Source organism: Blennius ocellaris, assembly GCF_963422515.1.
Source record: "Blennius ocellaris genome assembly, chromosome: 4".
Taxonomy (NCBI): Eukaryota; Metazoa; Chordata; class Actinopteri; order Blenniiformes; family Blenniidae; genus Blennius; species Blennius ocellaris.
Window position 1 is genome coordinate 22,602,473 of NC_137653.1, and position 25,875 is coordinate 22,628,347.

General features: G+C 43.9%; 1 protein-coding gene across 4 annotated transcripts in view; it reads right to left on the minus strand.

Annotated features, from left to right (window-relative positions):
- foxp1b (forkhead box P1b) overlaps positions 1 to 25,875 on the minus strand; it is a gene marked incomplete at its 3' end in the record, with an annotated part of 199,229 nt that overhangs the window by 10,633 nt on the left and 162,721 nt on the right. For 3 of the 4 annotated variants that reach the window (XM_080495079.1, XM_080495077.1, XM_080495080.1), the window contains 5 exons: positions 22,102 to 22,252; positions 14,478 to 14,673; positions 9,153 to 9,260; positions 2,880 to 2,967; positions 335 to 418 (listed from right to left, as the gene is read on the minus strand). In XM_080495079.1, the coding sequence (XP_080351205.1) occupies positions 335 to 418; positions 2,880 to 2,967; positions 9,153 to 9,260; positions 14,478 to 14,673; positions 22,102 to 22,252 (627 nt within the window). The remainder of the gene's footprint in view (positions 1 to 334; positions 419 to 2,879; positions 2,968 to 9,152; positions 9,261 to 14,477; positions 14,674 to 22,101; positions 22,253 to 25,875) is intronic. The other variant, XM_080495078.1, reaches the window with a different exon arrangement.

Sequence of the window (25,875 nt, forward strand, 5' to 3'; positions counted from 1 at the left end):
TCTTCCAGAAAAGTGCAAGTGAATTTTATTTCTATTTTTCTGTGCTGTCCCATTTTCCCCCCTCTATGTCCAGGCGGGCACCGGTGGTCTCCTCTGAAGCCGAGCCGGGGCCCATTACAGAGCGTGCATCCAGTTCATCACAGGCACCAAATTGAATCTTGGATGTCAGCAGATGTGGTCCAAACTATATTTACTACCTCCCTCCAGAGAACAGCTGTTTTTATTTAGCAGATAAATAAGAAGATGGAGGAAGGGATTAATGAATACATGTGTGCCAATTAAGACAAACAAAAGGCTGTTGGGAGGATCGGGGTTGGGGGGGGGGGTTGCTCACCGGCTGTGGGGTGGCTTTGGGCTCCGTGGACTTGACATGAAGGTGCGTCATCATAGCTTGCAGACGCTCTTTGTCTTTCGCTAGCTGTAATGAGGAAAAGAGAAAACATTTAATTTTTTATCAACGCTCTCACAGGGGAAAAAAAAAAAAAATCTATTTAAGTACTTTTATTAATTCTGCACATGGCCTTTGTAGTGAAGGTACCTTTAGAAAGAGATGTGCACAAATCGATCCTTTTCTCTCACTAGAGCCTCCTAATTATTTGGTTTAAAAAAAAAAAAAAATGCTTTTGGAAGCTGTCAACAAGTCGGAGTGGAATGCAGTGGAGGTGAGAGCGAGCCGCGGCTCATCGCCAGTAACAAGCCCCGGCGCTGCGTACCTGTCCAGAACTCAGCGCTGTCTAAGCTGCCAGCTTAAATTACGGTGACAGGCTGCATGCAGAGGAAGCCCCGTGCCTGATAAAGCTTCACCCGGTTCCCTCTGGATAACACACCGCCGGAGCGGAAATAACAGGACACTGGCATGGTGCAATGCTCCAGCAACTGAAATCTCATCGTCTGAGGTGAACATCCTGTAAACCGCAACTGTTTCAGACTCATTGCCAGTCAATTTGTCGGGGGATTATGTGGCTGAACCCTAAAGACAGGCCCGGACAGAGGTGGGAAATTTATTTATGTATTTATAAATATATATATATATATATATATATATATTTTTTATTTTTTTTTGCAAAAGCCCACAACATATGCGACGGCCTCACAATTGTTGCTCTCCCAAACTTCATATTCTGTATCAATATTTCTTTCCTTTTTAGTGCAACAATTGTGAACACAGTGAAGCCTGATAAAGATCGCCGACTGGCACAACACACAAAGAAAAGCACGGCAGCAGCACAACATGAATCAGATCAGAAACTTTGCCTTCATTCATGAATTAATCTCCTCTATAGGTCAACAGCAGGTTTTTCCAGTGTGTGGGAGGAAGAACGTTACAACCACACCACCTTCCTCATGTTTTCTATGTTAAAACACATTATTGTTAAGAGCTGTTGGGCCACACAGGAAATACAAAATATAAGTCTTCTTGTCCATGTTATGGATGGTTTTGATATGAAACAGCTGGTAAGTCTTTGTACAAAGTCTGTTACTGTCAGAACAGCCACACTCCTGTTGTTTTACTAAAGCATATTTTTAAATTAGTTTCAATCACACCACTTATAAATTTTTTTTTAAATGAATTCAATTAACACTTTCAATGTCCACTAACCGTATTGTCTGGACTGTATCACACTTTTTCTTTTAGTTTGGCTAATTAAGCAACTTATGCACTGATATTCTGGTACATACCATCTGTGACCACTAGATGTCGCTGTACAACAACAGAATTCTGCTACAGTAGAAGAACCTTTTTTTTTTTTTTTTTACAATATTTGACAGTGCAAGGTAAAAAAAAAAAATCCTCTTTAAACAAGTTCTTATGCGAAAACACCAGTTCTTTGTGCTAATGTGTAGTTTTCTTCAGATTACCAAGAATAATCTTGACAGACTATATTATAATTAGTTTAAAGTTAAAATAACTTGTTAAGTATTTGGATGAAATAAATAATGGGGGAAAAATGCTTGTGTTTTTGTTCTCTTCGAGTTGAAATTCTTTTAAAAAAAATTTTTTTTCATTTTGGTGGGACCTAAAATCTGGAAAATATGGTATTTCTTCTCATCATCAAGATTGGATTTTCAAGATCATGTTAGGAAAAGGCAGCTGTCTCCCTCTTGAAGCTCTCTGGCTTCAAATAAATAAATGAATTCTTACATCAACACAGGTCACGGCCATGTTTACGATTTAACACACACACACACACACACACACACACACACACACACACACACACACACACACACACACACACACACACACACACACACACACACACACACACACACACACACACACACACACACACACACACACAACATTTTTCCCAAATGCACACAAGTATATTGTTCATGCTGCTACATAAAAACTACATTAAAACCCACTCACAAGCAACACGATGGCATTTAAACTACTTGATCACCACATTAACAGTTCTCTGTGTGGGGCAACGATCACCTTTGCTGTTTCTTTTTAACTCACTCGGCACCGAGCGCCTCACGTCCACCGAGTCATTTCGCCAAGTGTTTTATTGTTGGTGCCAAACAGATAAAAGTCATAAATATCTTTAAAACCCAGTAAAATTCAAAATGTAATTATCTTCTCTACTTAGCCCCCGGGCCCCGTCATATATCTTTTCCTGGCTGTCATGCACACATAACACATTTTTAATGGCTGGTTACCAGCAAATGTACAAAATTATTTCATTCTGCTGCACCCCCCCCACCCTCCACCCAGCAGTCCTACGCCCACCACCTCTCCACCAGCGACCCTGTGGCTGATGTGAAGTCAACAGAGTGCTGGTGGTGCTGGTGGTGGTGGGGTTCACACTGAGGAAGTGTCGGCAGGAGAAGACACATAAATATTTGGGTGCAAACAGAGGCTGGGACAATACCTGCAGCTCCAGCTGTTGTACGACCTGCATTTGCACTCGACACTGGGCCGTGCTCCTGTCATCCAGAGCGTGCTCATTGTTAAGATGCCTGGAAAACAAACAAAAACACACCCGTCAGCTCGCTTTGTGGAGATGAAGATCCGGTCAAACACTCCTGGTTTTAATGACGCAACCTGGTAAAATGAGCAGAGCGCACCGTATAGAAAGTATGCGGCAACAATTGTGCACAGACTCCTGCAATGATTACACGCACAAAGTCTGCAGAACAAGAAGAAATACTCCTTTTAACGCCCAAGAACGACACTCAATATTTCATGACGGTCATGTCTGCTCCAACTACAGCTCACAGATAAGAGGGATGATTGAAGAATTTCAGGTTGGATTCCTTTGCTAAATTATGCACCACTGCCCTAATGCCATCTCTTCTCACCACAGCCTCTTTTTGCGCCCCTCCCCGGGATTTTTTTTTTTTTTTCCTTGTGTTTTGACTGTTAATTATATCATTAAAATTAGGAGAATTCCAATAAAAGGCTGCACCAAAAATGTAGAGGACAACAGGACGAGGAGATGGGATCTGTCACAAACTTGAATTATGGGTATAATTATGCGTGATTATTTCATACGGGGCGAAGATGTTCTCTTTTTCCTGTACGTTTATAACTAATCTAAATAAGTAGCTCGCCGGGTAGCAGACAGTGGGGTTTTTTTCCCCCCTCTTTTCTGTGATTTATATAAAATGGTGGAGATAAGGTTCATGAGTGAAGGAAATATGATTGGGGGAATTTTATCAGCTGCCGCATGAATTACTGTTTGAAAATGCTTATGCAGGGGCATTTCATTAATCATTTAATCATAATCCGAGCAGGATGTTTGAACTGATTTCACAAATACCCTTTCATTTCACTACTTCATTATGCTCGCTAATGGATCCAATATATTATATATATCATAAATTATATCACATCTTCGGTGACCATGTAGGTCACTGTCACCAGGCATGTCTCTGTGTGTGTTGGTGTGTGTGCAGAGTGGCGCCGGCAGATGGGAGAGAGGTGTGTAACGTGCATTGGCTTTTCATATGCACCTTCTTCTTCTTCTTCTTTTTTTTTAAACTAGCGAGAGCAACAACCTGCCGAGGCGCGGCGGCCGCGGAGCCGGCGGTGATGTTGGACCCCCCCCCTGATAAATTTGCGGTGGCACTGCTTTATGTTACAGACAACACATTTGTGTGTTAAACAGCACATTTGCACTCAAAATAACAGACAGGTGGAGAGGTGGCGGGAAATTGATAGGGCTCTGCTTGAAATATGAAGGCTCCAGTTCAGCTGCGCTATTTTCAACCTTGAGGTGAATGATTTAAATCTTTATGGGGGAAATGTAGTCTCTCTCTCTCTCTCTCCCTCCCTCTCTCTCCCCCTCCATTCTCTCCCTTCTCACTCACTTCAGGTCTCCCTACTATGTGTGAATGAGACATTTCTATAAATGACCAGCCATATACATCTCCAGCACTTGAAGTTAATTATTGTTTAAAAAAAAAAAAGAAGAAAAAAAAAAAAAGAAAATTAAAAGGCATATCTGAAGAAAGCGTCCACCATTTTTTTCCCTTACTTCCCTGAAATCAATTTCTCCGGGCTTCTCCATTTGTTACGAGTCAAACAAATGGCCGTTTAATTAAGCAGGGTGGGAAAATGAAACTGGTAAACATTGCAGGACATCTTACTAAATTTCAAAGAAAGAAAATAATAGGTAAAGACGTTTCAAGTCCAATTTAACTGGCACCGGCTGAATTTTCAATGAGGGGCGGCCTACGTGAGCAGCTTTGGAATTCCTCTGTTCATAGGAGCCATGCTTCTTTTCATCCTTTGTTACATTCCACTTTATTTCTTCTAATGACATGGAGAGTCACAGTGCATAATTAATAGGAAATGAAATATTCAAATGGCCCTAATGCAGCCTTGAGAGGAGTGTCTGGACACGGGAGCAGGGGATACAGGCGGAGGAGGGGGGGGGGGGGGGGGGTTGACATCGAGAGACACTATGAACGTTGGCATGTGTCACTTTCTGGACTTCAAATGAAGCCACTTTTAAAAGCTCTCTGGCAGGATGACAGAGCCTAATGAAAATTGCCACAATAAAACAAGTTAAACAGATATTCACGCAGGCAGCTTTTTACATATCAGTTAGTTTGCCTAAAAAAATATATTTTTTCTTCTTTCCCCCCCCGCCTCCTTTTCTTCTTTATACCGTTTCTAATTACATAGACTGAAGCCACAGCTTAGGGCTGTCTCTGAGGAAGGTTTATCTGCACCACTGCTGGCTGGAATTTAAATTAAATGCACACATCTGTACAGTGGTATTTACATTTAAAATGTCCTAGAAATATATGCATTGATTTTCAATATTTTAAAATAAAATCTACATTCTAAAAAACAGAAGTGATTCTTTTTTTTTTCCATTTCACTTTTTTTTTTTTGTGAGTCTCTAAGGGTCAACTTCAAACGTGATAAAATAGAATTGTAAAGGGAAATAGAATAGAATAGAATAGAATAGAGATAGGAAAGGATATGAACATTTACAATGTAATAGAATGAAAGAACGCAGGAATAGAATAGAACAGAGGAGAATACAGTAAGAATGGGGAGAATAGAAGAAAATAGAGAATGAAATAGAATAGAGAATAAGTCAGAAAAAGAGATGAAAGGGATAGAAAATGACAGAAAGGAAGAAAATAAACAGAAAAGAATAAACTAGAAACAAATGTAATAGGGTAGAGTGGAATGTAATAGTTATAGATAGAACAGAATAGATGAGAAAAGAAAAGCATAGAATAGAAAATGACATGAAAATGGAAGATAGGATGCATTAAAATAAAACAATTCCCTCCAGAATGCATAGAGTAATTTCTATTCTCTTCTATTCTGTCGGTATGGGAAAGAAATTTACATAATAGATATAATCATACAATGGCAAACAATAGAACTGGCAAATGATATGAGGTTAATGAAAAGATAGAAAATATGGGATCGAATAAAATAGGATGGATAAAATAGAGTACAGAAGAATATCATCCAAAGAATAGAATTGGATAGGACAGTAGAATAGGACTGAATGGAATAAAGTAGTATATGTTGGACTGGGAAAGCAGATGCCAGATATTTAATGGCCGACGAATAGAAAGGTAGAACAGAAGCAGTGTAACAGCAGCGAGCTGGTCAGTGAGGACTGACGTGGTTTGAGGGGCTGCAGGCGGAAAACAGACGGAGCAGCACTAGAGGGCACTGCAGGGTTTCACTGGCTCTGACCTCTTGACTGGACACTGAGGAGAACGGGTCCTGACCCTCGTTACAGGAAGAAAAAAAGAAAGAAAGAAAAAAGAAGAAGCAGGCCCCACCCTCCAGAGCACGGGGCCTGAAAACAGGAACAGGGATCCTGGGCCTACCCCCCCCCCCTTTTTCTGTATTTATCGAGATAGTGCGTGGAGGTATGTAATGTTTTCTTTAAAAGATAAAATAAATACACAGGCAGTTTAAAACAACATTTCAGACCTGTGTTAGTTGTTACTGTTGGCATGCGGCGCCGCAATCTGGTTGGCGTTAGCGTCCTCCTCACCTTTCCCTCCGTCTGCTGCTCAGTACACCGTGTTCTGCTGACTCGCCTGTGCTCTCCACCTTTAGGAGACTGCTCTTCCACAATGGCCGATGTATTCTTTTGTTTTTATTTTTGATTCTTCTCAGAGGCCCACGGTGTCGGCTTGCCGGGGTTTTTCATGTGGAAGTGCTTAAGGGTTTTGAGAGTTAACACCTTGGTGAGCTGCTCGCACTCTCGCCTGCTGTTAAACAAAGGCGGCTTTGTGGAGACTCTCCCCGAATGTTTTCTTAACATGTTCCAAGCAGTTGGAGCAGGCAACTAAAGTAAACAAGATGTTGCCATGATAAAAACACTTGTAAAAACAGAGCGGAGTGCACTTAGAGACTTTTTAAGGCCCGGCTCGAGCAGGCGCGCTGAATTTAATTCTCCTCTGTTCTATAAACAAAGGGTGAGGCAATGTCAGAATACAATAAATAGTGATAGATTTGAGCGGGCACACCCAAAATATGAAATATGGTGAGAGTGTGCGTAAGATGCCTTCATAAGTCAATGTTATATAATGCTTATTCCATCAAATTCAAAACGTAAACCCACTGCACACGCAAACTGATTTTCTCAAACTTTCCGCGCTTTTCTGTGCTCGGCTGTGCTGCGTCTGCGGGGAACCTGTGTGTTCGCTGAGTGCTGGTTTTAGGATAATGGAATTGTGTCATATCTTGTTTAAAGTGCGACTAATCCGGGGTGACAGTGAGCCATTGATCTGCTGCCACAACACAGATGTTTTCATCCCCTCCGTAACCATGGCGCTGTTATGTGCTGGATTACCGAGAGCGAGTCGCGCACAGAGTTGATTAGTGAACAGGGGGGGTCTGATTGTATCCGGGGAGAGAGAGAAACAAAGGTCAAACAGGTTAGACTGGGCACGTCAAGCAGGTGATATGTCAAGACCTCATGGCGTGAATCTTTTCGTTGGTTGTTATATTTGTATACGAACTGTGCTTAACAAATGTCAGACAAGAACATTGTCATATGATGTTTGTGATTTTTTTGACTCGTTCTACAAAAGAGCATGTAGTACCTGAAGGCTCATCCTGTTCTAGGGGGCGAGTCTTACCGACATTAGCAATGGCTACTTAGGCCTCATATACGCGGCATTTTCAAGTGAAAACGAAAAGTTTGGTTACATTTTGGCTGTTGCTGAAAACAGCTCCCAAGGTGATACTTTTCTCCAACTATGTGTGGAAGAGGGGGAGAAAGCGACTTTTTGAAAAGGTTCTGTGGAACTTGCCGTTACTCTACATGCACACCATGGCCGTAGTAAATACATCTTCACACTCGCAACTCGATGGACAATAAGAACAATGGCGGCCTCAAGGGTGTCATGAATCCCAGTCGATATTCTTGTATGATCAGGCGAACAAGTTGTAGTCCCACTACAACTTGTTCGTCTGATCATACAAATCTCTGTGTACTCCCAAACAACAAAAACAGTGCGTTTTCAACTGAAACCAGAAAGCAGTCTGACACTACCAATTAAAACCAGCACCTCCCCTTTAATATGAGGCAAATAAATCAAAGCTGTCACCTCTAATATGTTGGGCGGTGAAACTTTCAATTAACTCTAAAATGCTCAAATGCTTACACTATGTCCCAATTTTTCCCATGAGAACTATCGCGTTGGATTTTTGTGCATACTTCTCAGCAAAACTCGCTTTCTCGAACACCTCTCCTTCCCGTGGCTAATCCTACAGCTACTGCACATTTCAGCAAGCGGTGGAAAGCAAAAGTGATAATACTGAATATAACTTTCAGCGAATCACATCTATAGTGCATCACTTGAGAGAAAAACACCCAGGTGATGTGAAAGAAACACAACGACTCCAACAGGAACCTTTGTGAGCCAAAGGATTCAGATTAAAATCTATTTATGTGAATTACATAAGTAATGCAGTAATTTATGTTAATTACAAGTTCATGAGATTATCCACAGTCAGAAGCAGAAAGACAGGTGACGGTTGCACCTGCTAAACTTGTAGTTTTGCATTGCAACCAGACTCGTTCGTCTTCATTACACTTACAGTACAGACAGTGCTAAAAATTTAAAAGAAAGTCACGTCACCTCAACTTATTGTTTTCATTGTACTGTGATTCCTTCTGAAAATTTACAAGGAGGAAGGCATGCTGGGAAAGCCTAAAACACCCCCTTGCCTCCAATAAAATAACACTGCAAAGTAAAGAGTGGGTCACAGCAGTGAAGCATGAAGACAGAAGAGAGAGAACAAATAAAGCGCTGGAAGGAGGGTAGGAAAAGCCGAGCGAGGCGGTTTAAGACACATCCAGCAATCCCCCCATGTCCAGTGACAAGGGCAAACATGCCGAGCGCCCTGAGTGTGAGCTGCCACAGATAAACATCCCGCCGTTGTTTGTTTGGGAAAAATGGCCCCCGTCACCATGAGAACAGCACTTATCACAGGAATTAGAGGCCCATGCCGCTCCCAGAAGGAGACCCCAGCACAGTACCCTTGTCGGGAGAGAGGACCGACCCAGACTCAGGAATAACAACCGGCTGCACCTGCAGAGCCCTTGAGTCGCCGGGGATCACGAGACGTGTAATCGACCTGACGAGAGGACAAACAAACTGTGATAGAAACGCTCGTCCAGCCCCCTGCCCGGGTTTTTACTTACTTGAGGAACGAGTGGAAATCGTCGAACACGGCCTCGCACCCGGGCCACTTGCAGACGCCGTGGCCGTAGAGGGGGTGGCTGTGAGGGGTGGGCTCTTCTAGCGTGCATCTGGAGGAGGAAATTCAGAGAGCGCGTTATCAGCAAAAAACAGATCCAAAGTTTCCCCCGCAACACAACGAGAGGTCAAAGATGACGCCTGGCCTCGCGCCTCCCTGTGTGCACTGTATCCTGTTTCCACATGAGGAGCGCTGACCTCTACTTGATCTGTGAACCTTGAGCTTCGCGGGGATCAGAATACCTGTGTGATCCTGGCCTCCAAAAAGGGGATTCTTGTTGTGACTAGATCAATACGTAATTATTTAGTACCAACTGAACCATGTTGGAAGCAGCTTTGATGGAGACTGCTGGAGGGTGAGTGGGTGAGGGAAGGGGGGCTTTTCCTGTGCTGCCTGCTGCATCATGTCTGGAAGCCCACCTGGAGGAGTGAGTGCGCCACAATCTCAAACACCCCTGCTTTCACACCGTGTGCAAACTGTAAACATCCTCCTCCCTCCTGCCCAGTATCAATTCATCTACTGACCAATCCATGTCACCAGGGGAGGGGGAGGCCTGACAGGCACGCATCTATGGGGAGCGTATGGCTTCGTACAATCAGTCTAAATAACAGGAACATCCCCGGAAAAACAAACTTTACAACATCTTCCATATGGCGAGAGACGTGGAAGCGCAGCTAACCACAATCGGAGCTGAGAGCGAGGCCTGTGTGGAGGCAGCGTCTGCTAAGAGAGCAAGACAGGCCGCCATATGGACACAGGCACTATACAAGACACACAACTTTCAGCTACAAGAGCCTGGGGGACTGGCCTATATCGCTACCACCTGTGCTTCTGGCGGCTCGCGAGCAACAATGCTGCTGCTTCTCCTCCTGCAGCGTCGAGACCTGCTCTCTAAGACAGATAAGGAGATTCATCGTTGTGTCGCCACCTGGGATTAACACTGGCACCTACAATCTCATTGATATACATGGATTCAATGAGAGATCATGCTGAATTCTGCAACTTCTGGGCATATCTTAAGGGATGAAAAATCACAAGGCAAAGAACAACAAACACTGGAAATCCCCCCCCCCCTTTTTTTTTTTGCATTTCTCATCCAATCTTCCATCTGTTGTGATTTCAAAAATGAATTAGTGTAAAAGAAAACCAATCTAACCGCGGAGTGCCAATTTTGCAGGATTAAACAAACTGATGTTCAGATTAAAATCTCATTTGTATCAATGTTAGCAAAGCTGTACCTCAAGTAGGAAATTTTAAAGGTCGTCACAGGTTTCCTTGTGTTATAATTACTTGCTTAAGAGTTCACATTGTTCATAACATGTGATAATTGCATTGCAATTAGGAAGCAGTCAAGCATTCATGAATGTGGTTAGCAGCTTTCCCCCCCCTCCCTTTTTCAAAAGTCAGATTTTTTTTTTATTCAATTATGAATTATGCATTCACATTAAGACCTCTGTTTTGATACAGCTAATAAATAGACGGCGGAAGACCCATTATAATGAGTTTTTAACAAGGAAATGTGTGGACTGGCGAAGGTAACGCTTGGGTTTTAATTTAAAGAGATCCTTTTTTTCAGTTCTTTGCGCGAAGGCTTGTTGGTTAATTCTGTATTAATAAGATATTGAAATGTGGAGAGCGCTGGGAATCGGTGAGCACAAAGCGCTACGAGGGGCTGGCGGCAGAAGAGCCCTTTTAAACGGTGGATGGCTAAACAGTTAGTAAATGACAGAATTTACACCAAATGAGCTACATTAGTGTAATAGGAGAAGAGTGCAGGATTCATGGGGTTTTCTCCCATTTGAGACTATGTTTTGGGGGATAAAAAAAAAAAAAAAAGCAACGAGCAGCTCCCTGAGTAAAATCTGTTAAAGTCAGTTAAATCTGGCTTGCACCCACGACAGGTCTGTCGGGATGTTATTATTGTCAGGCAGCCCAGAGGGGGAACAACACTCTAATGATCTTGTACCAGCAATGAGGAAAAGCATGTCATCAGCTTCCCTTTAGAGCACAGGCAACATTAAAGTGCCTATAGACCCGGACAGGCAGAGTGCGAACGTTCCAGGTGTTGCTCTGTGTTTATGTGTAGACAGACAGGAGCGGCTGCACGGCGGGATGATGCCGACAGCTGCGAGCCAGTTGTTTTCTACCTCACTTATTTTGATGAGATGCTCTGAGCCATAAACGAGTGGAGATCTACGGTATTCAGGGGGCTGATGGACTCAATCTATCAATGGATCGGGGGTGGTGTGGGGGGTGGGGGGGGATTAATGTCCACTCAGGCCAGGTTATAGCCTGGCCTCAGTCACAACAGCTCTGCCTCCATACATGTCCTGCCACTTCCACACCCGCTACCATCCACTCGAAGCTTCCCGGTGCCACTGCACACACGTTACCCTAAATGATTTAATTATCCTTTTTGTGTGTGTGTGTGTCTATATGTGTGTGTGTGTGTAAGACGAATGAAAGGCAGGAAAGAAATGGGAGTGCAGTGCCAAATCTGATTATTTATCTCCTTAACAGATTGCAGTGTTACAGTCCCTGAGCTGTGGTTACTGATGGTTGTTGGGAAGTAAAGTGGGCCAGGCGCTTTGCGAGGATGCTTCCCCCTCTTGCCCCTCCCTCACGCAAAGCTGATGCAGCACTGTATTGGGAATTTGTGTCAGATACAGATCAGGCGCATTTGATTTAAATAAGCAGATCATTGAATAAGGATGACCCGGCTCACAGGGGTGTAGATATATCTCTATCTGTGTGCGTCGTGGCTCGCGGGCTGGGAAACAAGATTGAGTGACTGAGTGCTCCGGTCGTACTCGGAGATGCTACTCAGACAAACACAAACCCCAGCCTGGCCTCGGCGGACGGCTCCTTGAGAAAACTTAAAAAGCAGGCGCGTGGCTCGTCTTCGGCGTGTCAAGCCGGCAGTGATTGAATTTCTCCTCCTTCCTTAAGACGGAAGTGCGAGGCCGGTGAGTGATTCCTGTGGATGCACTTAAGGTTTTAGTTGCAGGCGTCGTTGTGCCTGGGCAGATTTTTATATGACACATGAAACTAACTACATGGTACTTAGGGTCTGCTGTAAACCAATCTGAAACCGGCCGGGGGAAAACAGGCCCATCAGCAGAGAGGCTTGTTTCTGTTGCATGACAAAAGGACTCGCCAAACCGCATCAATTAAAAGTTCATTAAGTTCAGCGCTGGGAGGATGAGTGGATGCTCTCTATTTACGCCCGGGCCGGCCCAGCCCATTATCTTCAACCTGATTATTCAAATCCCTGGATTATAACACAGACGTTTTTCTCAGAGCCTTGCTTAGAATAATCATACTTAATAATATTTTCCCCCTTCCCATAGAGTCTGATTAGAATTGAGTCTGCATCATCAAAAGAGGGGAAATAATGCTCTTGATAGTTGTGCGATTTATGAGTCCCAAAATTAACAGAAGGGGGGATTATTGGTGGTGTGGATCTAAATTACCATCATTCGGCTTTTAATGGGGACTGTTTTGTCTCAGCTCTTAGTAAACGGTGGAAGTGCGGTGAGGTGATCCACTCCCTGGAACAGATGGAGCTGGATGAGAATCACCTGCTTTGGTTTTTCTGACAGATCTAAGATACGGCGAAGGAACATTCAAGGCTGAGGCTGCCTTCTTCACTTAAGCTCGTGTTAAACTGCTGCTGACATCTTCTTTAATCTCTGACAGTCAGCGAGCAGGCAAAGGAGGGCTGCCAGCTCTCGCGCTATGTCTTCTCCGATGTTTCATGGAGCCCCTCAGCTGGGGCTGCTTCATGCCTTTTTTTTTTTCCCCTCCCTTTTTCTCCTCTCTCCCTGCCACCGGTGCTCACCTTGTTTGCTCGCTTGCGACAACGTGTGATGGAGTGAACGAGTCAATACCCTCCCCCTGCGATTTGTCAGTTAACTCCACAAAAAGCCAGACATTCAGCCAGACACTGCATGAAGGGACTGGAAGCCGACTTTGAGAAATACTGGTGTCCAAATTTGGGGGAAAATTTTTTTTCCCCTCTACTGACAGGGCAGCATGATAACTTTAAAACACAGCGAAGGGGATGAGCCCGCACAGGTACGGAGTCACAAATCTATTAATACCGCGACTTGAAAAGAAATAGCAGCCATCCATTGGCTCCATCAGTGTAGCGCATCCTCTCTGTGTCATTCACATCCTCCACCTCCCCACCAGCAGCCCGTCTTCACCTCTAAAAGGCCCGCCGGTTTACTGCGCTAAACATGTTTTCATCTCCACTGCTTTCATAATGACGCATAGGTTTTGATCACTGAAACACAAGTCAGATGTTATGCAGTGAGCTCATGGTGCCTGGAGGCTCCTCACTAGCAGTTCAAAGATCAGGCTTCGGTGCAAGAAAACAAGCAAACGTGTAAGATGCCAAATTAATTCCTTCCTTAAAGACACACACACACACACACACACACACACACACACACACACACACACACACACACACACACACACACACACACACACACACACACACACACACACACACACACACACACACACACACACACACACACACACACACACACACACACACACACACACACACACACACACACACACACACACACACAGACTCAGAGAGCAAACGCCTTTTACCAATGATTCATGCTGCTTATGAAAATATGATACACCCAGTGTTTGCTTTTTCAAGCACATAATAGCTTGTTGTTCTTGTTATGTGTGGTTTTTTTTTTGTTCTTTTCCAAAATTGACAGGTTGATACAACATGTCAACAAGTTCACAGGGTACAAGGAAGTATTTATTTTTCTGCAACGCTTATCTGCATATTTCTTATTGAGGAAATGCAACCAGATTCACAGCTGCGCCTCGCAACATGTAACTGCATTAGGGCATGTGTGCTGGAACTCTTATTGATAGTGTGAAGATAATGCAGATTCAGATGTAGACGCCTGGATTCTTTCCTGGTGTTCACATGAAATCCCCCAGGTGTATGTTAAGACACTCAGAAAAATGATTTCATGAATACATATAATAGTCTCAAAATGAATAGTAATCCCTGCATGTCCGTGGGAGAAACACATCATTCAAATAAATGGCACATAGGAATTCTACTTTCTTTATAACAGGAAGATAATGAAGACTGATTCATGTCATCAAATAGCAGGCGACAGGCAGAGTCCTGGCTGGGTTAAAGTGTGAGACATTTTTAAGATGCTTTCACTTATTTTTTTCAGAGATGCATGCAAATAAATGTCCAGCAGGCAGAGGAACTCACACTTCTCTCTTGTGACTCATGTACTGCCCGTTGATGGAGGCGTGCTGGTTGAGGTGGGGGTTCTTTGGCGGTGCCGGGGAGGACAGGTCGAGGCCCCGGTGGCCATTGTTGTTGTTGCTGTGGTTGTTGTGCTCATCCTTCACGTGAGCGTTCGTTACCTCCTTCCACAGTTGTTGCAGCTCTGCTGGAATCATGCCTGAGACAAACAAATTGGATAATTAAATCAATTAACAGCTAATCCAACTCTCTTCTTCATCGCCTAATTAAATCAAAGCGTTTATAAACAAAGCCGAGTATTAATTAGAAAATATTCCACTACAGGGTAATGCACCGAGAGCTCCCCTTTCTCCCCACCTCCTCCTCCTCCTCCTCCTCCTCTCCTCCCTCCCATTTTTTCCCTGTGATCCGAAGCGTGTTTGTATACACAAATCCCTGGCATTCACGCAAATTTCATGCCCAGAGTAAATAATTAACATCCAGACAAGGCATGAAATCCGAATAATCACCATCATTTTCTCCCGACAACAACAGAGATGCGCAGAACACACGCAAACACACACACACACGCACACACACACACACAAAAAGTTTACAATAGCAACACTAGAAAACATCCCACCCCATGTCTCCTTGAGAAACAGGACCCTGGGGTAATATTCTCGAAAGCGCATTAATGTGCAAAATACTTAAAGCTGTGCACCGCCTCCAATTGACACAGAAGACTTAAACCTCATTTAACAAGTCAAGCACACTGCAGCTCACATAGCCCTTTGAAAAAAAAAATAAAATAAAATCCCTTGAAGACGGAAGACATTTTTTTTTCTTTCTGTGTGTGTGCATATGTGTGTGTGTGTGTTTTCTGCCTGTGAGTGACGGAAATCCCGACACTCAGGGCCAGACTCAGGATGAAGAAGGATAATGCCGTGTTTGTGCACCCTGCTTCCCATGTCTCGGAGCACACAGCCTTTGTTGGCACACAATACATTTATACAAATATATGTGTGTCCGTCTACAGTGTGTCTGCTTTCACTTGACACAAATGAGGATGAAGCCGATGTGTAGAATAAGATTAAACCCGGCGGGGCTGGAGTCTGTGGCCACTCGTGCTTTCCGTCAACACGTGGGGCGAGCCTCGCTTTAGCGGCGCTGAAAGATGTAATGGCTGAAGATTTGTGCATTTGTACAGTGGATTCAACTCCGCGTTTAAATAAGCCTCCCGTGTTTTAGTCAGGGCGAAAGAAGCTCTTGGATTTGTGGCGAGTTTAACCACAGAGCAAATGGGCAAGACCACTCGTTTAACATTACAATTAATTAAATCCATTCTCAAAATGAGCGCCGGAGAATGAAAGATGATTTGCACATGCTTATCTACTGAAGAAGAGGAAGGGGGGGGGGGGGTGTATTCAGCGGATCCCCTCCCCTCCTCCCTGTTTCTCATCACCAGCTCTATAGATACCAGAAGTGCTCCCTTTCAAGCGCCAGATTGTAACACATTGTGTGCAAAATGCTTAGTCTTAATTTATTCCTGTTGTGGAAAATAACTGTGAGGTGAAGATCTCAATACGATCAGCAAAAAATATTTTTAATTTGATAAGCTACTAAAGATTTTAATTATGCTGGTAATGGAGAACATTGGCCTAATGAGGCGGAGGACTCCGGAGAGACGCGGGGGCTAAGAACTGTGAAATGAGTCTGATAGGATTGCTGTAAATTCACACTAGATCGTTTGCATATCAAAGAGCAGGAAATGATTGCAGGACAAATCAATAACCTTTCCACGTTCCAAGGAGCGTCTTTCCTCATTCGAATATTTCTGCACGCTCGCTCTATTCTGTCCGTCCGTATTCTCCCTTATTCTCCTCAATGCCTTGATGTGCCCTAATCGAAGTGCACGTCCGTGACAGGCTAAACATGCCTAACTCTGTGCTCGGTGCTGGAGCATGCTAATCCGCCGCTTGTTGGTTTCAAGTTGCATTATCAAAGGATCCATTGTTGTTCGGATGGCACGGGGAGACTTTGCTGTAAAAGTTTTATTTCTTCTTTGTGTGATGGGAGGTTTTGAGAAGGGGAAGGTCACGGATGATGCGAGTGTCCTGCGCTCCGACAGCGGGAACAATCATTTTCCCCCCACTTGGTGCCCGGTGACAGTGGGCGATGTATTTTTAGCCGATGTGCTTGACAGGGCAGCCCGCGCCGGCTCAATTACCCAGCAGTCCCGGTGACCCCAGCACCACTGTTTACTCGGATGAAACCGCGGCGGATGGACCGCTCTGATGAGGGAGCTAACGGAGTGGGACCGACCTGTCTCCTTCTGGATCTCCTCTGTAGTTTTTATTGCTCGCCTCGCCCCGCTCTAACCCTAACCTCTTCAAAGCCAACAACAGCTATGGCTCATGATTCCACATAAGTGACAATAAAATGTCATTACACAAATGTCTTGCTGGGTATTACATTTTCTGAGTTCTTGAATTCCGCCCTCCATCTGATTACTGGGCGACTCGTAATGACATTGATCTGTAAATCCTCTTTCCTGGAGTCCCCAGGTTTGTCCGTCCTTTAAATGCCGGATTGGTTTATCTTCTGCCTTTCCATTTTTCAACACAACTATTCCACTCATTACGGGCGGGAAATACGGACAAGCACTTTAAAAAATGTATGTTGTTGGGGACACTTGATTGATCACCGGCCTCTCAACTCAATTTTGCCTCGGCAGGTAGCTCTGGCACCGAGACAGGCCGAGCTCTTCAACCTTTTCCTGTCCTTGTCCCCCTGTACCCAGGTGACCATGTTCAAGCAAGCAGAAAGTTGATTTAAGGTTCATAATGACATCAGTTGCAGGCCATCATCCCCCCCAAATAAAAAATGGCCCCCGGTGCTCTGGGCTCTTTAAACCGCGCCGTTACTTCTCGCACAGCGGTGCCGGTGCCATGGGGGAGGGCAGGAGGGGTGGACAGTGACATCGCTATTAGTTTATTGTTCTGTCAGACGGGGACCTTTCCTGCACTCCTGTTTATGTTGCCGTAATCACTGGCCTGCTGATATGCACCCCTTAGGCTTGAAATATGTCCTGTCCTAATGCTGCAGGAACTATTACCAGTAGCCCACCGCTGGACGTATCAATCACTGACAGGTCAGTCGCGTTACCCGCCGCTGTCCCTGATGTGCTGCTGTTCTGTGAGCACTTCATGGCTCGCCACATTCTTTGCTTTCATATTACTCACAAATTTGTCTTGTCGCCGTCCCACTGGCCTCCCTCGGACAGTTTAAATGATGTTCCATGGCTAGAGGATCTCACTCTGTGAGGGCTCTTTTTTCTATCTTTTACGGGTATGTGCACAAACACCGGCCACCTCACATGTGAAACACACACACACACACAATCACTCACGCACACACACACATCTGAGCAACCCCTGACTCTCATATCAGGTCAAGAGGACAGGCTTTTTGTGAGGACGGGAGGGGGGTGGGGGGGTGGGGGGGGTCTGGATCAAATTTATATTTATGAGAGTTATATCCTCCCCAAACACGTTGTTGTAATTTATAACAGATACCGTCTGGCCGCTTCCAAGACTTTGAACATTAATGTCAGAAGAATTTACGACAAGAGAAACAAATTATGCTCCAGATAATGTGAGCAATTGTTTTTCACTCAAAACGGCTATCTACAAGTTTATACTTAATTAGCACTATCAATTTTTTCAAAAGCGGATTCAAATGCATTCTTTCAGTCCGTCGCGTGGAAGAACAATGACTGTAATCCGTCTCAGACCAACAAGGTATCTGTGCAAGCAGAAGACTGGTGTAAAAGCTGTAAACTGTGCAAGAGCTCAGCTCTGTTTCTTTAATTACTCCGTTACAGTCACCTATTATCTGCTAAGCCTTTTGTTGCTCCTATAGTTTGAGGAAGAAGTGGATTGCGTGTGATAAAACTGGCCTTCTAAAATAATTATATTGATATCTGAACGGAATAAAAAGCATCAGTGAAAAAGTCACAATAATTTACTGTCCACCATCTCTTCAAAGTTTCAATGTATAATCAGCGGGAGGGGGGGCCAAACACAGCGGATCAACTCATCACTTCCGACGCAGCGCTAACTGCCAGCTGAATATTGCAGATTAGATCTGAGTACCAGGGCCCTGGCCCACTGATGCATGAAAGGGTTTAGTGATGTGGAAAACAGAAAGGTCATCAATAACTTCAAACAGTCAAGCAGAAAATGTGTAGAATAGGAAGACAAACCGGGGGCCGTGAAGCGCTCACTTAAGTGTTGTAACAGCTGTCGGAGACACACGGTTAACCACAGGTAGACTGCCAGGGAAAACTAACCAGGTTTGACTGGTTGGAATATACTGAAACAACACACTTATTGTACGGTGGGGAGATTCAGTTCCTCCTGTTTATGCAAAATAAAACCCTGGAGACACGGTCCTTTCACTTCTCAGCATACTTTACTTTGTAACTTTTAAATATTTGAACACACGTCAACATGTTGTCTTATAGCAGTTTATTTTTAAGAGGGGGGGGCACATGAAAGAAAAAGATCACTGAAGTTCTCATTCTTCTTGACATGAGTGATGATGTTTCAGTTCACTCAGTCAACTGCTCGCATTTCTTTGTTGTGTCTGATAATTGTGATTCAAATAGTAACCTTTCAACACCACGGAACCAGTTAAGATTTAACTGCAACTCCTGAAGAACTAAAGCTGCTCCCTTCAAAATATCTGTACAATGCCCCGGTCTGTACCATATTGATGCAGTACGAGAAGTATTAATGACTGTATTGCAGGACTGTCAAACACATTTTAGTTCAGGGGCCACATTCAGCCCAATTTCATCTTGATTTGGCGGGAACTTAAAAAGATTGCCATAGTGATCTTTAAACAAAAATAGCTTTTTTTTCTCTGTGCGCATGGGATTACTGCAACCTCAACATAAAGACAATTTTAATGATACCTTATGGTGCAAAATGTAGTGAAATGTAAAAAAAACAAAAAAACGTCTTCTATAGCTGTTGCATTTTTTTAATGAACTCACCCTGACAGCATAGCTTTGAGGCTAACTTGATAGCAATGAGGCAGCTGGCTCTCATGGCACTATCACGGCTTGGGTCTCACTGTTATGTTGTGTCAGCTAACTTTAAGGGATGTGTAAAAAAAAATAATCAATGTTTTCTTTTAAGTTTTTTATTTAAATAATTGAATCCGCTAATGCACCGGTTTTGCTTAATGGGCTTTATGTTGACACCTGTGCTGCTTAATTCTTTTAAGAATTGTTAATCTATGTCTTAATCCATGTTAAATATCTGTTTAAGAAGTATTAAAATTTGATTATTTTACAAAACACATTAGATTTCCCCTCTCCCTGTGAAACAGCTTAAGGTATCTGATGACTGAGAGGTGTGAACGCTCTCCAGCCAATAGAAATGCAGCTTCATTGAGCGTCTCCAACAGCAGAGATATCTACTGGCATTCAGCACAATTCGCCATTGAAAATGACAATCAAATGCAGAACATTTAAGTGTCTTCCCTGGGTATTATGTAAATAACAAATTATATCAAATATCCCTCCAACATAGGCCTTTAACTGAAATCTCTTTACAGATTTAAAAGACATCAAAACCAGTTTGAGGAAGTAAGCTCAGTAAACTGGCTCGCTCTTAATATTTCAGAGGTATGTGATGATGACACCGGGTAAACAGGATGTTCAAAAGTGCAGTACCTTGCCATATCACTCGTATACTGCTTTACTCAAAGGGCGTGTGAGTGTTTGCCAGATATCTGACACACAGAGCGATACCGCTGTGCCCCACGCCTGTGCCCACAGCAATCGTCTGCGAGCGGATGAGTGATTCCATACCCAGTCCAAACAATAACACCACTGTACAAACTCTGTTTGTGTTTGCCTATTACCTAAGCACCCCTACACACATACGCACAAACACTCCCTGTTTTTATCTTGTTATTTCAAAACTGTTTGTCTTAGCTGGGAATGAATAGTCAATGTCATGTTTCTAAAACCCTGATGACGGCGTCTTTGTCACAAGGCGCGACCGCTCCTTAACAAAACACCCGAAAATAAATAAAGAAATAAACTTCTTGGCCAAACAACAAGTATTGACTCCCTATCGAGTAAGAGCCGGTTTCACAACGGCGGGTTCACGGGCAGTTTAGGAACAATAGATCCAGTGTTAGCCCAGGCTGAAGGAGACTGCCACTGGGGTGCCAATCACAGGACGGGGAGGGGGGGGGGGGGGGGGTGAAGGGCAGAGCGTGCATCTCCGTTAGAGTGTCATTTTTACAGTGCGGGAGGACACACCACATTGAAACCGCTCTCAAACTGCAAGATGCAAATTAGTCATGTTGTGGTGAGAGAAGATTTACAGAGACGTCTCAAAAGATTTCTATAAAAGCCAATAATATAATCAGAGTGCAGCTGATCAATAAAAGATCAGTTGCAAAGAATCATTGTCATATATCATGTGGAAACCCTTGAATTTGGGGCAATAATCAGTAAATCTGAGACTCATCAATCTGAAATATAGATTTTTGTGATGATTTGCAGTAAGGCTGCAAAATATATTGCAAAGTTATCGTTATGGTGACATCAACAACGCACAAAATAAACAGCACAACACTGACAGATATGTAAATTGTGCTTCCATGCCTTGTACAGTCATCTTCTGCAAATAAAAAAATTACAGAAAAGTGCGATTCATCTCAATCGATTAACCAAAATTCTGCGATCAAGGTGGTATAAATTAGGGGCAGGAGAAAAAAACGCTGTTTTTTTGAAGCACAAAGAAATGAACATTGACATGCGTGATGCTGTATTCTCAGCAAATCACAATGCCCTTGCAATTCTCGACAACATGATCACATGTTTAGTTAATATCATGCAGCCTTAATTCTACAAAATGTGTTCAACCAGGGGCGTCAAACACACTTTAGTTCAGGGGCCACATGCAGCCCCATTTTATGTTGACAGGGCTGACCAGTAAAATAGAGCCATAATAATCTTTAAAGTTTTACTATGCAGTGCAGAGTATATGTGATGAAAACTTCTATATTGTTGCAAAACCCAAATAATTACTACCAAAAACTACTACAATCATCATATTGTAATATACTCTTTACAATCGCTAATTTTAATGAAACCTTTTGGTGCAAAATACAGTGAAATGTTAAAAAAAAACCTGTCCTACTGCTGTTGCATTATGCATGTTTACCCTGGCTTTGAGGCAAGTTTTCCAACTTTCATGGCAGCTTCAGTGACATCTCAGCTCGGGTCTCAGTGTTGTGTTTGTCACTCTTAAGAAATTAGTTGAAAAATAACAGTTTTCTTTTGGCCTTTGGTTCACGGGCTTTTGTTTGACACCCCGGTGGTAGCAGGCGCTGTTGTCTATGTCCCAAACTAAAAATCTCACAATCGCACTAATCAAGAAGTTTTCCAGTTTAATTTCATCTGGATCAGCCAGTGGTCAGATAAAATCACGACCATCTCATCTCAAGTCCCAGAAAAACTGCGTGTGAAAACAAAACTTCAGCGCAGGCAAACGTGTGAGCGACTGGTGCTGGCTTGAGCCCACTGGGCTGCCCGGCTGTGACGGGAGGAGGTACTGACCCTGAGTGAGGGAGTGCAGCGGCAGGCCGGTCTGTCCAGGTTGGATGGTGAGCAGCCCCTGTCTCTGAAGGTTGAGCAGGTGCTGCTGCTGGACCTGCTGGACCTGCAGGAGTTGCTGCTGGAAGGCCAACTGCTGCGCCGACACCTGCTGCTGATGACACAAACACGCACACGCACACGCACACACACACACACAGAGTACGTGTTAGCAGCGGAGCAGCAAACATGTAAATTGAAATTTCAGGTTTGTACACATTACAGTACAAATCCATATGAGTGGTGGGGTCACAGAGTTCACAGTTACACCACAGAACAATATATTCATTCGCGAAAAACAAGGTTAATGGGTTTATAAAACACAACGGAAACAGAGCAAGTTTCATACATTTTTGTCCTAAGTGGAGGTTTTGTGTGTGCGCCTGAGCCCACTTAAGACAGGTACACTATACATCTCCCGCTCTCTTAATTAACGAGGAGTCGCGCTGCAAGTGACAAACAATGAAACAACATAGTTAATCATTCATAATAAGAGCCACAGGAATTTAATTACAGCCATTCATAATTCAGCAAACAACGTGTGACTAAATCAAAGTGCTTAATAACCACCGGAGCAACTCTCGCAACTCTCCCAGGCATGCCGCTGAGCTCAGGGATACAAGCCTCTCCCCCCGCCTTCCTCAATCGGTGTGACGAACTGCGTTCGATCACGCAGCTCTGGACCAACAGAGAGCGATCTCTGCTCGGTGCAGCAGGAGAATTTTACTTAAGAATGTGCAACCTCTAAAAGAGACCATGTTTGTCCTTCCCTCCAGAGCAAAGAGGTCTGGAGCCACAAAACACCTTCGAAACCTTTTGATAAAGTTTTACTGTTTAAGTACATGTTACATTCATTAATATTGCATGGCTGCAATTTTAGTTTTTCTGAGATGGATTATTTGCTGTTAATTACTCTTCACATTACAGATATACAGCTAAGCCAGCATCGATTCCAGTGAAAGCCGTTGAAACGCATGCTGACATTGGTAATGTTTGTTTTGTTTGTAATGTTGACTTTCTGAGACAACATTACAATAAACTGATACTTATTTTGTACACCACTTTTTTTTTAACTTTATTATGTATGAATGTACTGTATAAATGTGTATCTTATATTGTGTAGTAAATAATGTCATGCAAAGTGAAAAATCCAAATTACAAATGTAGCTATAAACATTTATTTAAAACTAGCAGAACATTTTCAGGTTATGTATAAAGCAGGGGTGTCTAACACACCTTAGTTCTGGAGCTACAGCCAGTAAAATAATGCCATTATAACCCTTGTTGTGGTGTAGCGTATTTATGGTGAAAGTGTCAATATTTTCACAAAACCAAACAATTACTACCGAAAATGACTACAATCTCAACATAAAGGCCATTTTAATGGAACCTTGAGCAAAATACAGTGAAATGTACAGAATTTCTCTCCATTAGTTGTTGCATTATTAATGTTGTTTTTATTATTGTTTTTTATAAACACACCACAACAGCATGGCTTTGAGGCGAGTTGATAGTTTGTGTGTGTGTGTGTGTGTGTGTGTGTGTGTGTGTGTGTGTGCGTGCGTGCGTGCGTGCGTGCGTGCGTGCGTGCGTGCGTGTGTGTGTGTTCTCGTCATAAAAATGAACGTGTGAACTTTGATGAGCGAGTGCAGGAGAAAATTAAAGAAAAAGACAAAGTCACAATAGTAATTAGAGGGAAATGATCTAATATCCCAAATCTCTTATGAGTCCAAACAAAAGGAGCGATGCTGTTTAGATAGCAGGGGCACAGAAGAAGTGACTTTTAACCCTTCCAGCTTCGACCGAGTGAACTTGATCTGTCGGGACATTCCTCTGTATTCATGGGTGAGACTCAACAGGATGCTGGCTCTGTTTATGAGTACACAAGGCCAGTTGTCAGGCGGGTAGGAGGAGTGGGGTGGAGGGGGCACTAAAAGCAGTGCTGGGGCTGCCAAGCTTGAGCACCGCACCCTTTCACCAAACACAGGATACACCACTTTTGTTTACTTCTCACAATTGAGCGCATACAAAAAAGGTCTCAGTGCAACACGGCAGTCAGGTCACCGGCTGGCGGCTCTCAAACCACTGAAACAGCCAGATAAAAACAGCCCCCCCCCCCCCCTACCACCACCCCCACCTTCCACTCTCCCCTGCTTCGGCCTGTCACACGGTTTAAGCCAAACGCGCCTTCCTTTTTCCCTTCATTCCCCCTAACCTCTCCACACACACGCACGCACGCACGCACACACGCACACACACACACCATGTGACTAAAACTAGAGCTGTAGAAGAGGGCCATCATCGAAGAGCTCTAAACAAGGAGAAAGTGACAGAGAGAGAGAGAGATGAGGGGGCTCGATAAGAGATCTCGCAGAGGTTCCAGTGAAAACCAGGATGCAGGTGGCCCTGTGATCTCTGATTGGCTCTGTTTATGAGAGACGGCTGACTCTCCCCCCCCCCTTCGAAGTTCCTCGTGTCTTGAGCGATTCTCTGTCGGCCCGCTCCTTCCTGACAGCCTCGGATAAAGATAATAGTGCTACGGGGGTGGGAGTTCACAAGGAACAATGTCTTTCATCAAAACGCTAAATAAATAGAGGGTGGCTTTTCAGAAATGAAAGACCGAGAGAGAAAGAGAGAGAGAGAGAGAGAGAGAGAGAGAGAGAGAGAGAAAGAAAGAAAATCAAGTACGGCAAATGAATTTAACTCTCTCCCTCCCTTTCATATTTTCTCTCCTCTTCCTTCTGGTCCCATCAGCTGACAGCAGCTCCTGTGCGCTCGCAGCATGCAGACACATTAAAAAGCCCGGACCCAATAGACCAAATAAGAGGTTAACAAGAAGTGGCACGAGGGAGAGGAAAAATACAGTCCCTGACAAATGATAAAGAGTGGCACTGGCAGGCCTTTATTGTCAAGCTTCAAATATAAAGTTAAAGATCTTTGAAAAACTAAATTTTGATGTCTTTAAAATAAAAGAGGCACAAAGCAACAACAGGGGGTTATTGTCTGGCAGCCACAGGGGAGTCACTGCATAATTCTTATTCTGTCTTTTGATGGCTGCTCGAAACGCGACTGAGAGAGAGAGAAAGAGAGAGAGAGAGAGAGAGAAAGAGAGAGAGAGAGAGAAAGCGAGCATCAGCAGAGGGGGAGCCTCTCGAGGCTGCATCCATTTCCTGTGATCATACATAATATGCTTCAAAAGTAGTTTTTTTTTCTTCCCCCTTTTATTCTCATGCTCCATTCAACTGATCAATTGCACCTCCTTGTCCTCCCCCCTCTCAGCCTCACCTCCCCCTCCTGCTCCTCCAGTGTTTACATCAGATGCGACTTGGTGACAGGCCCTATCTGAGGCCGAGGAGCTCCGCTGTCATGTTGATTTATGGGAGCATCACGCCACAACTTGTCCAAACTGAAGCCCGCAGTTCATTAATTAGGGAGCTGCGACTTTGAAGTTGGGAGCCGTCGACAACGGCGCGGACGTGTAGCGGGCGCGCGTGGACCGGCGCGCGCCCGCGTCTGCTTTTAACATTTGGGGTTTAATTTTCTTGCGCTCCCTTTGCTCTCCAAACTCAATGGGGACATGAGCGCGGGAGAAGGGAAAATTCCCAGATCGTCTTTGAACTTCTTCTCACCGCACAATAATCATTTGCTTTGTCCACGGCGATGCCTGTATCCGCCTGTCATTAAAACGCATTAAAAAGCCGCCTGCCTACGAACGAGCCTCGCTGTCCTACAGGGAGC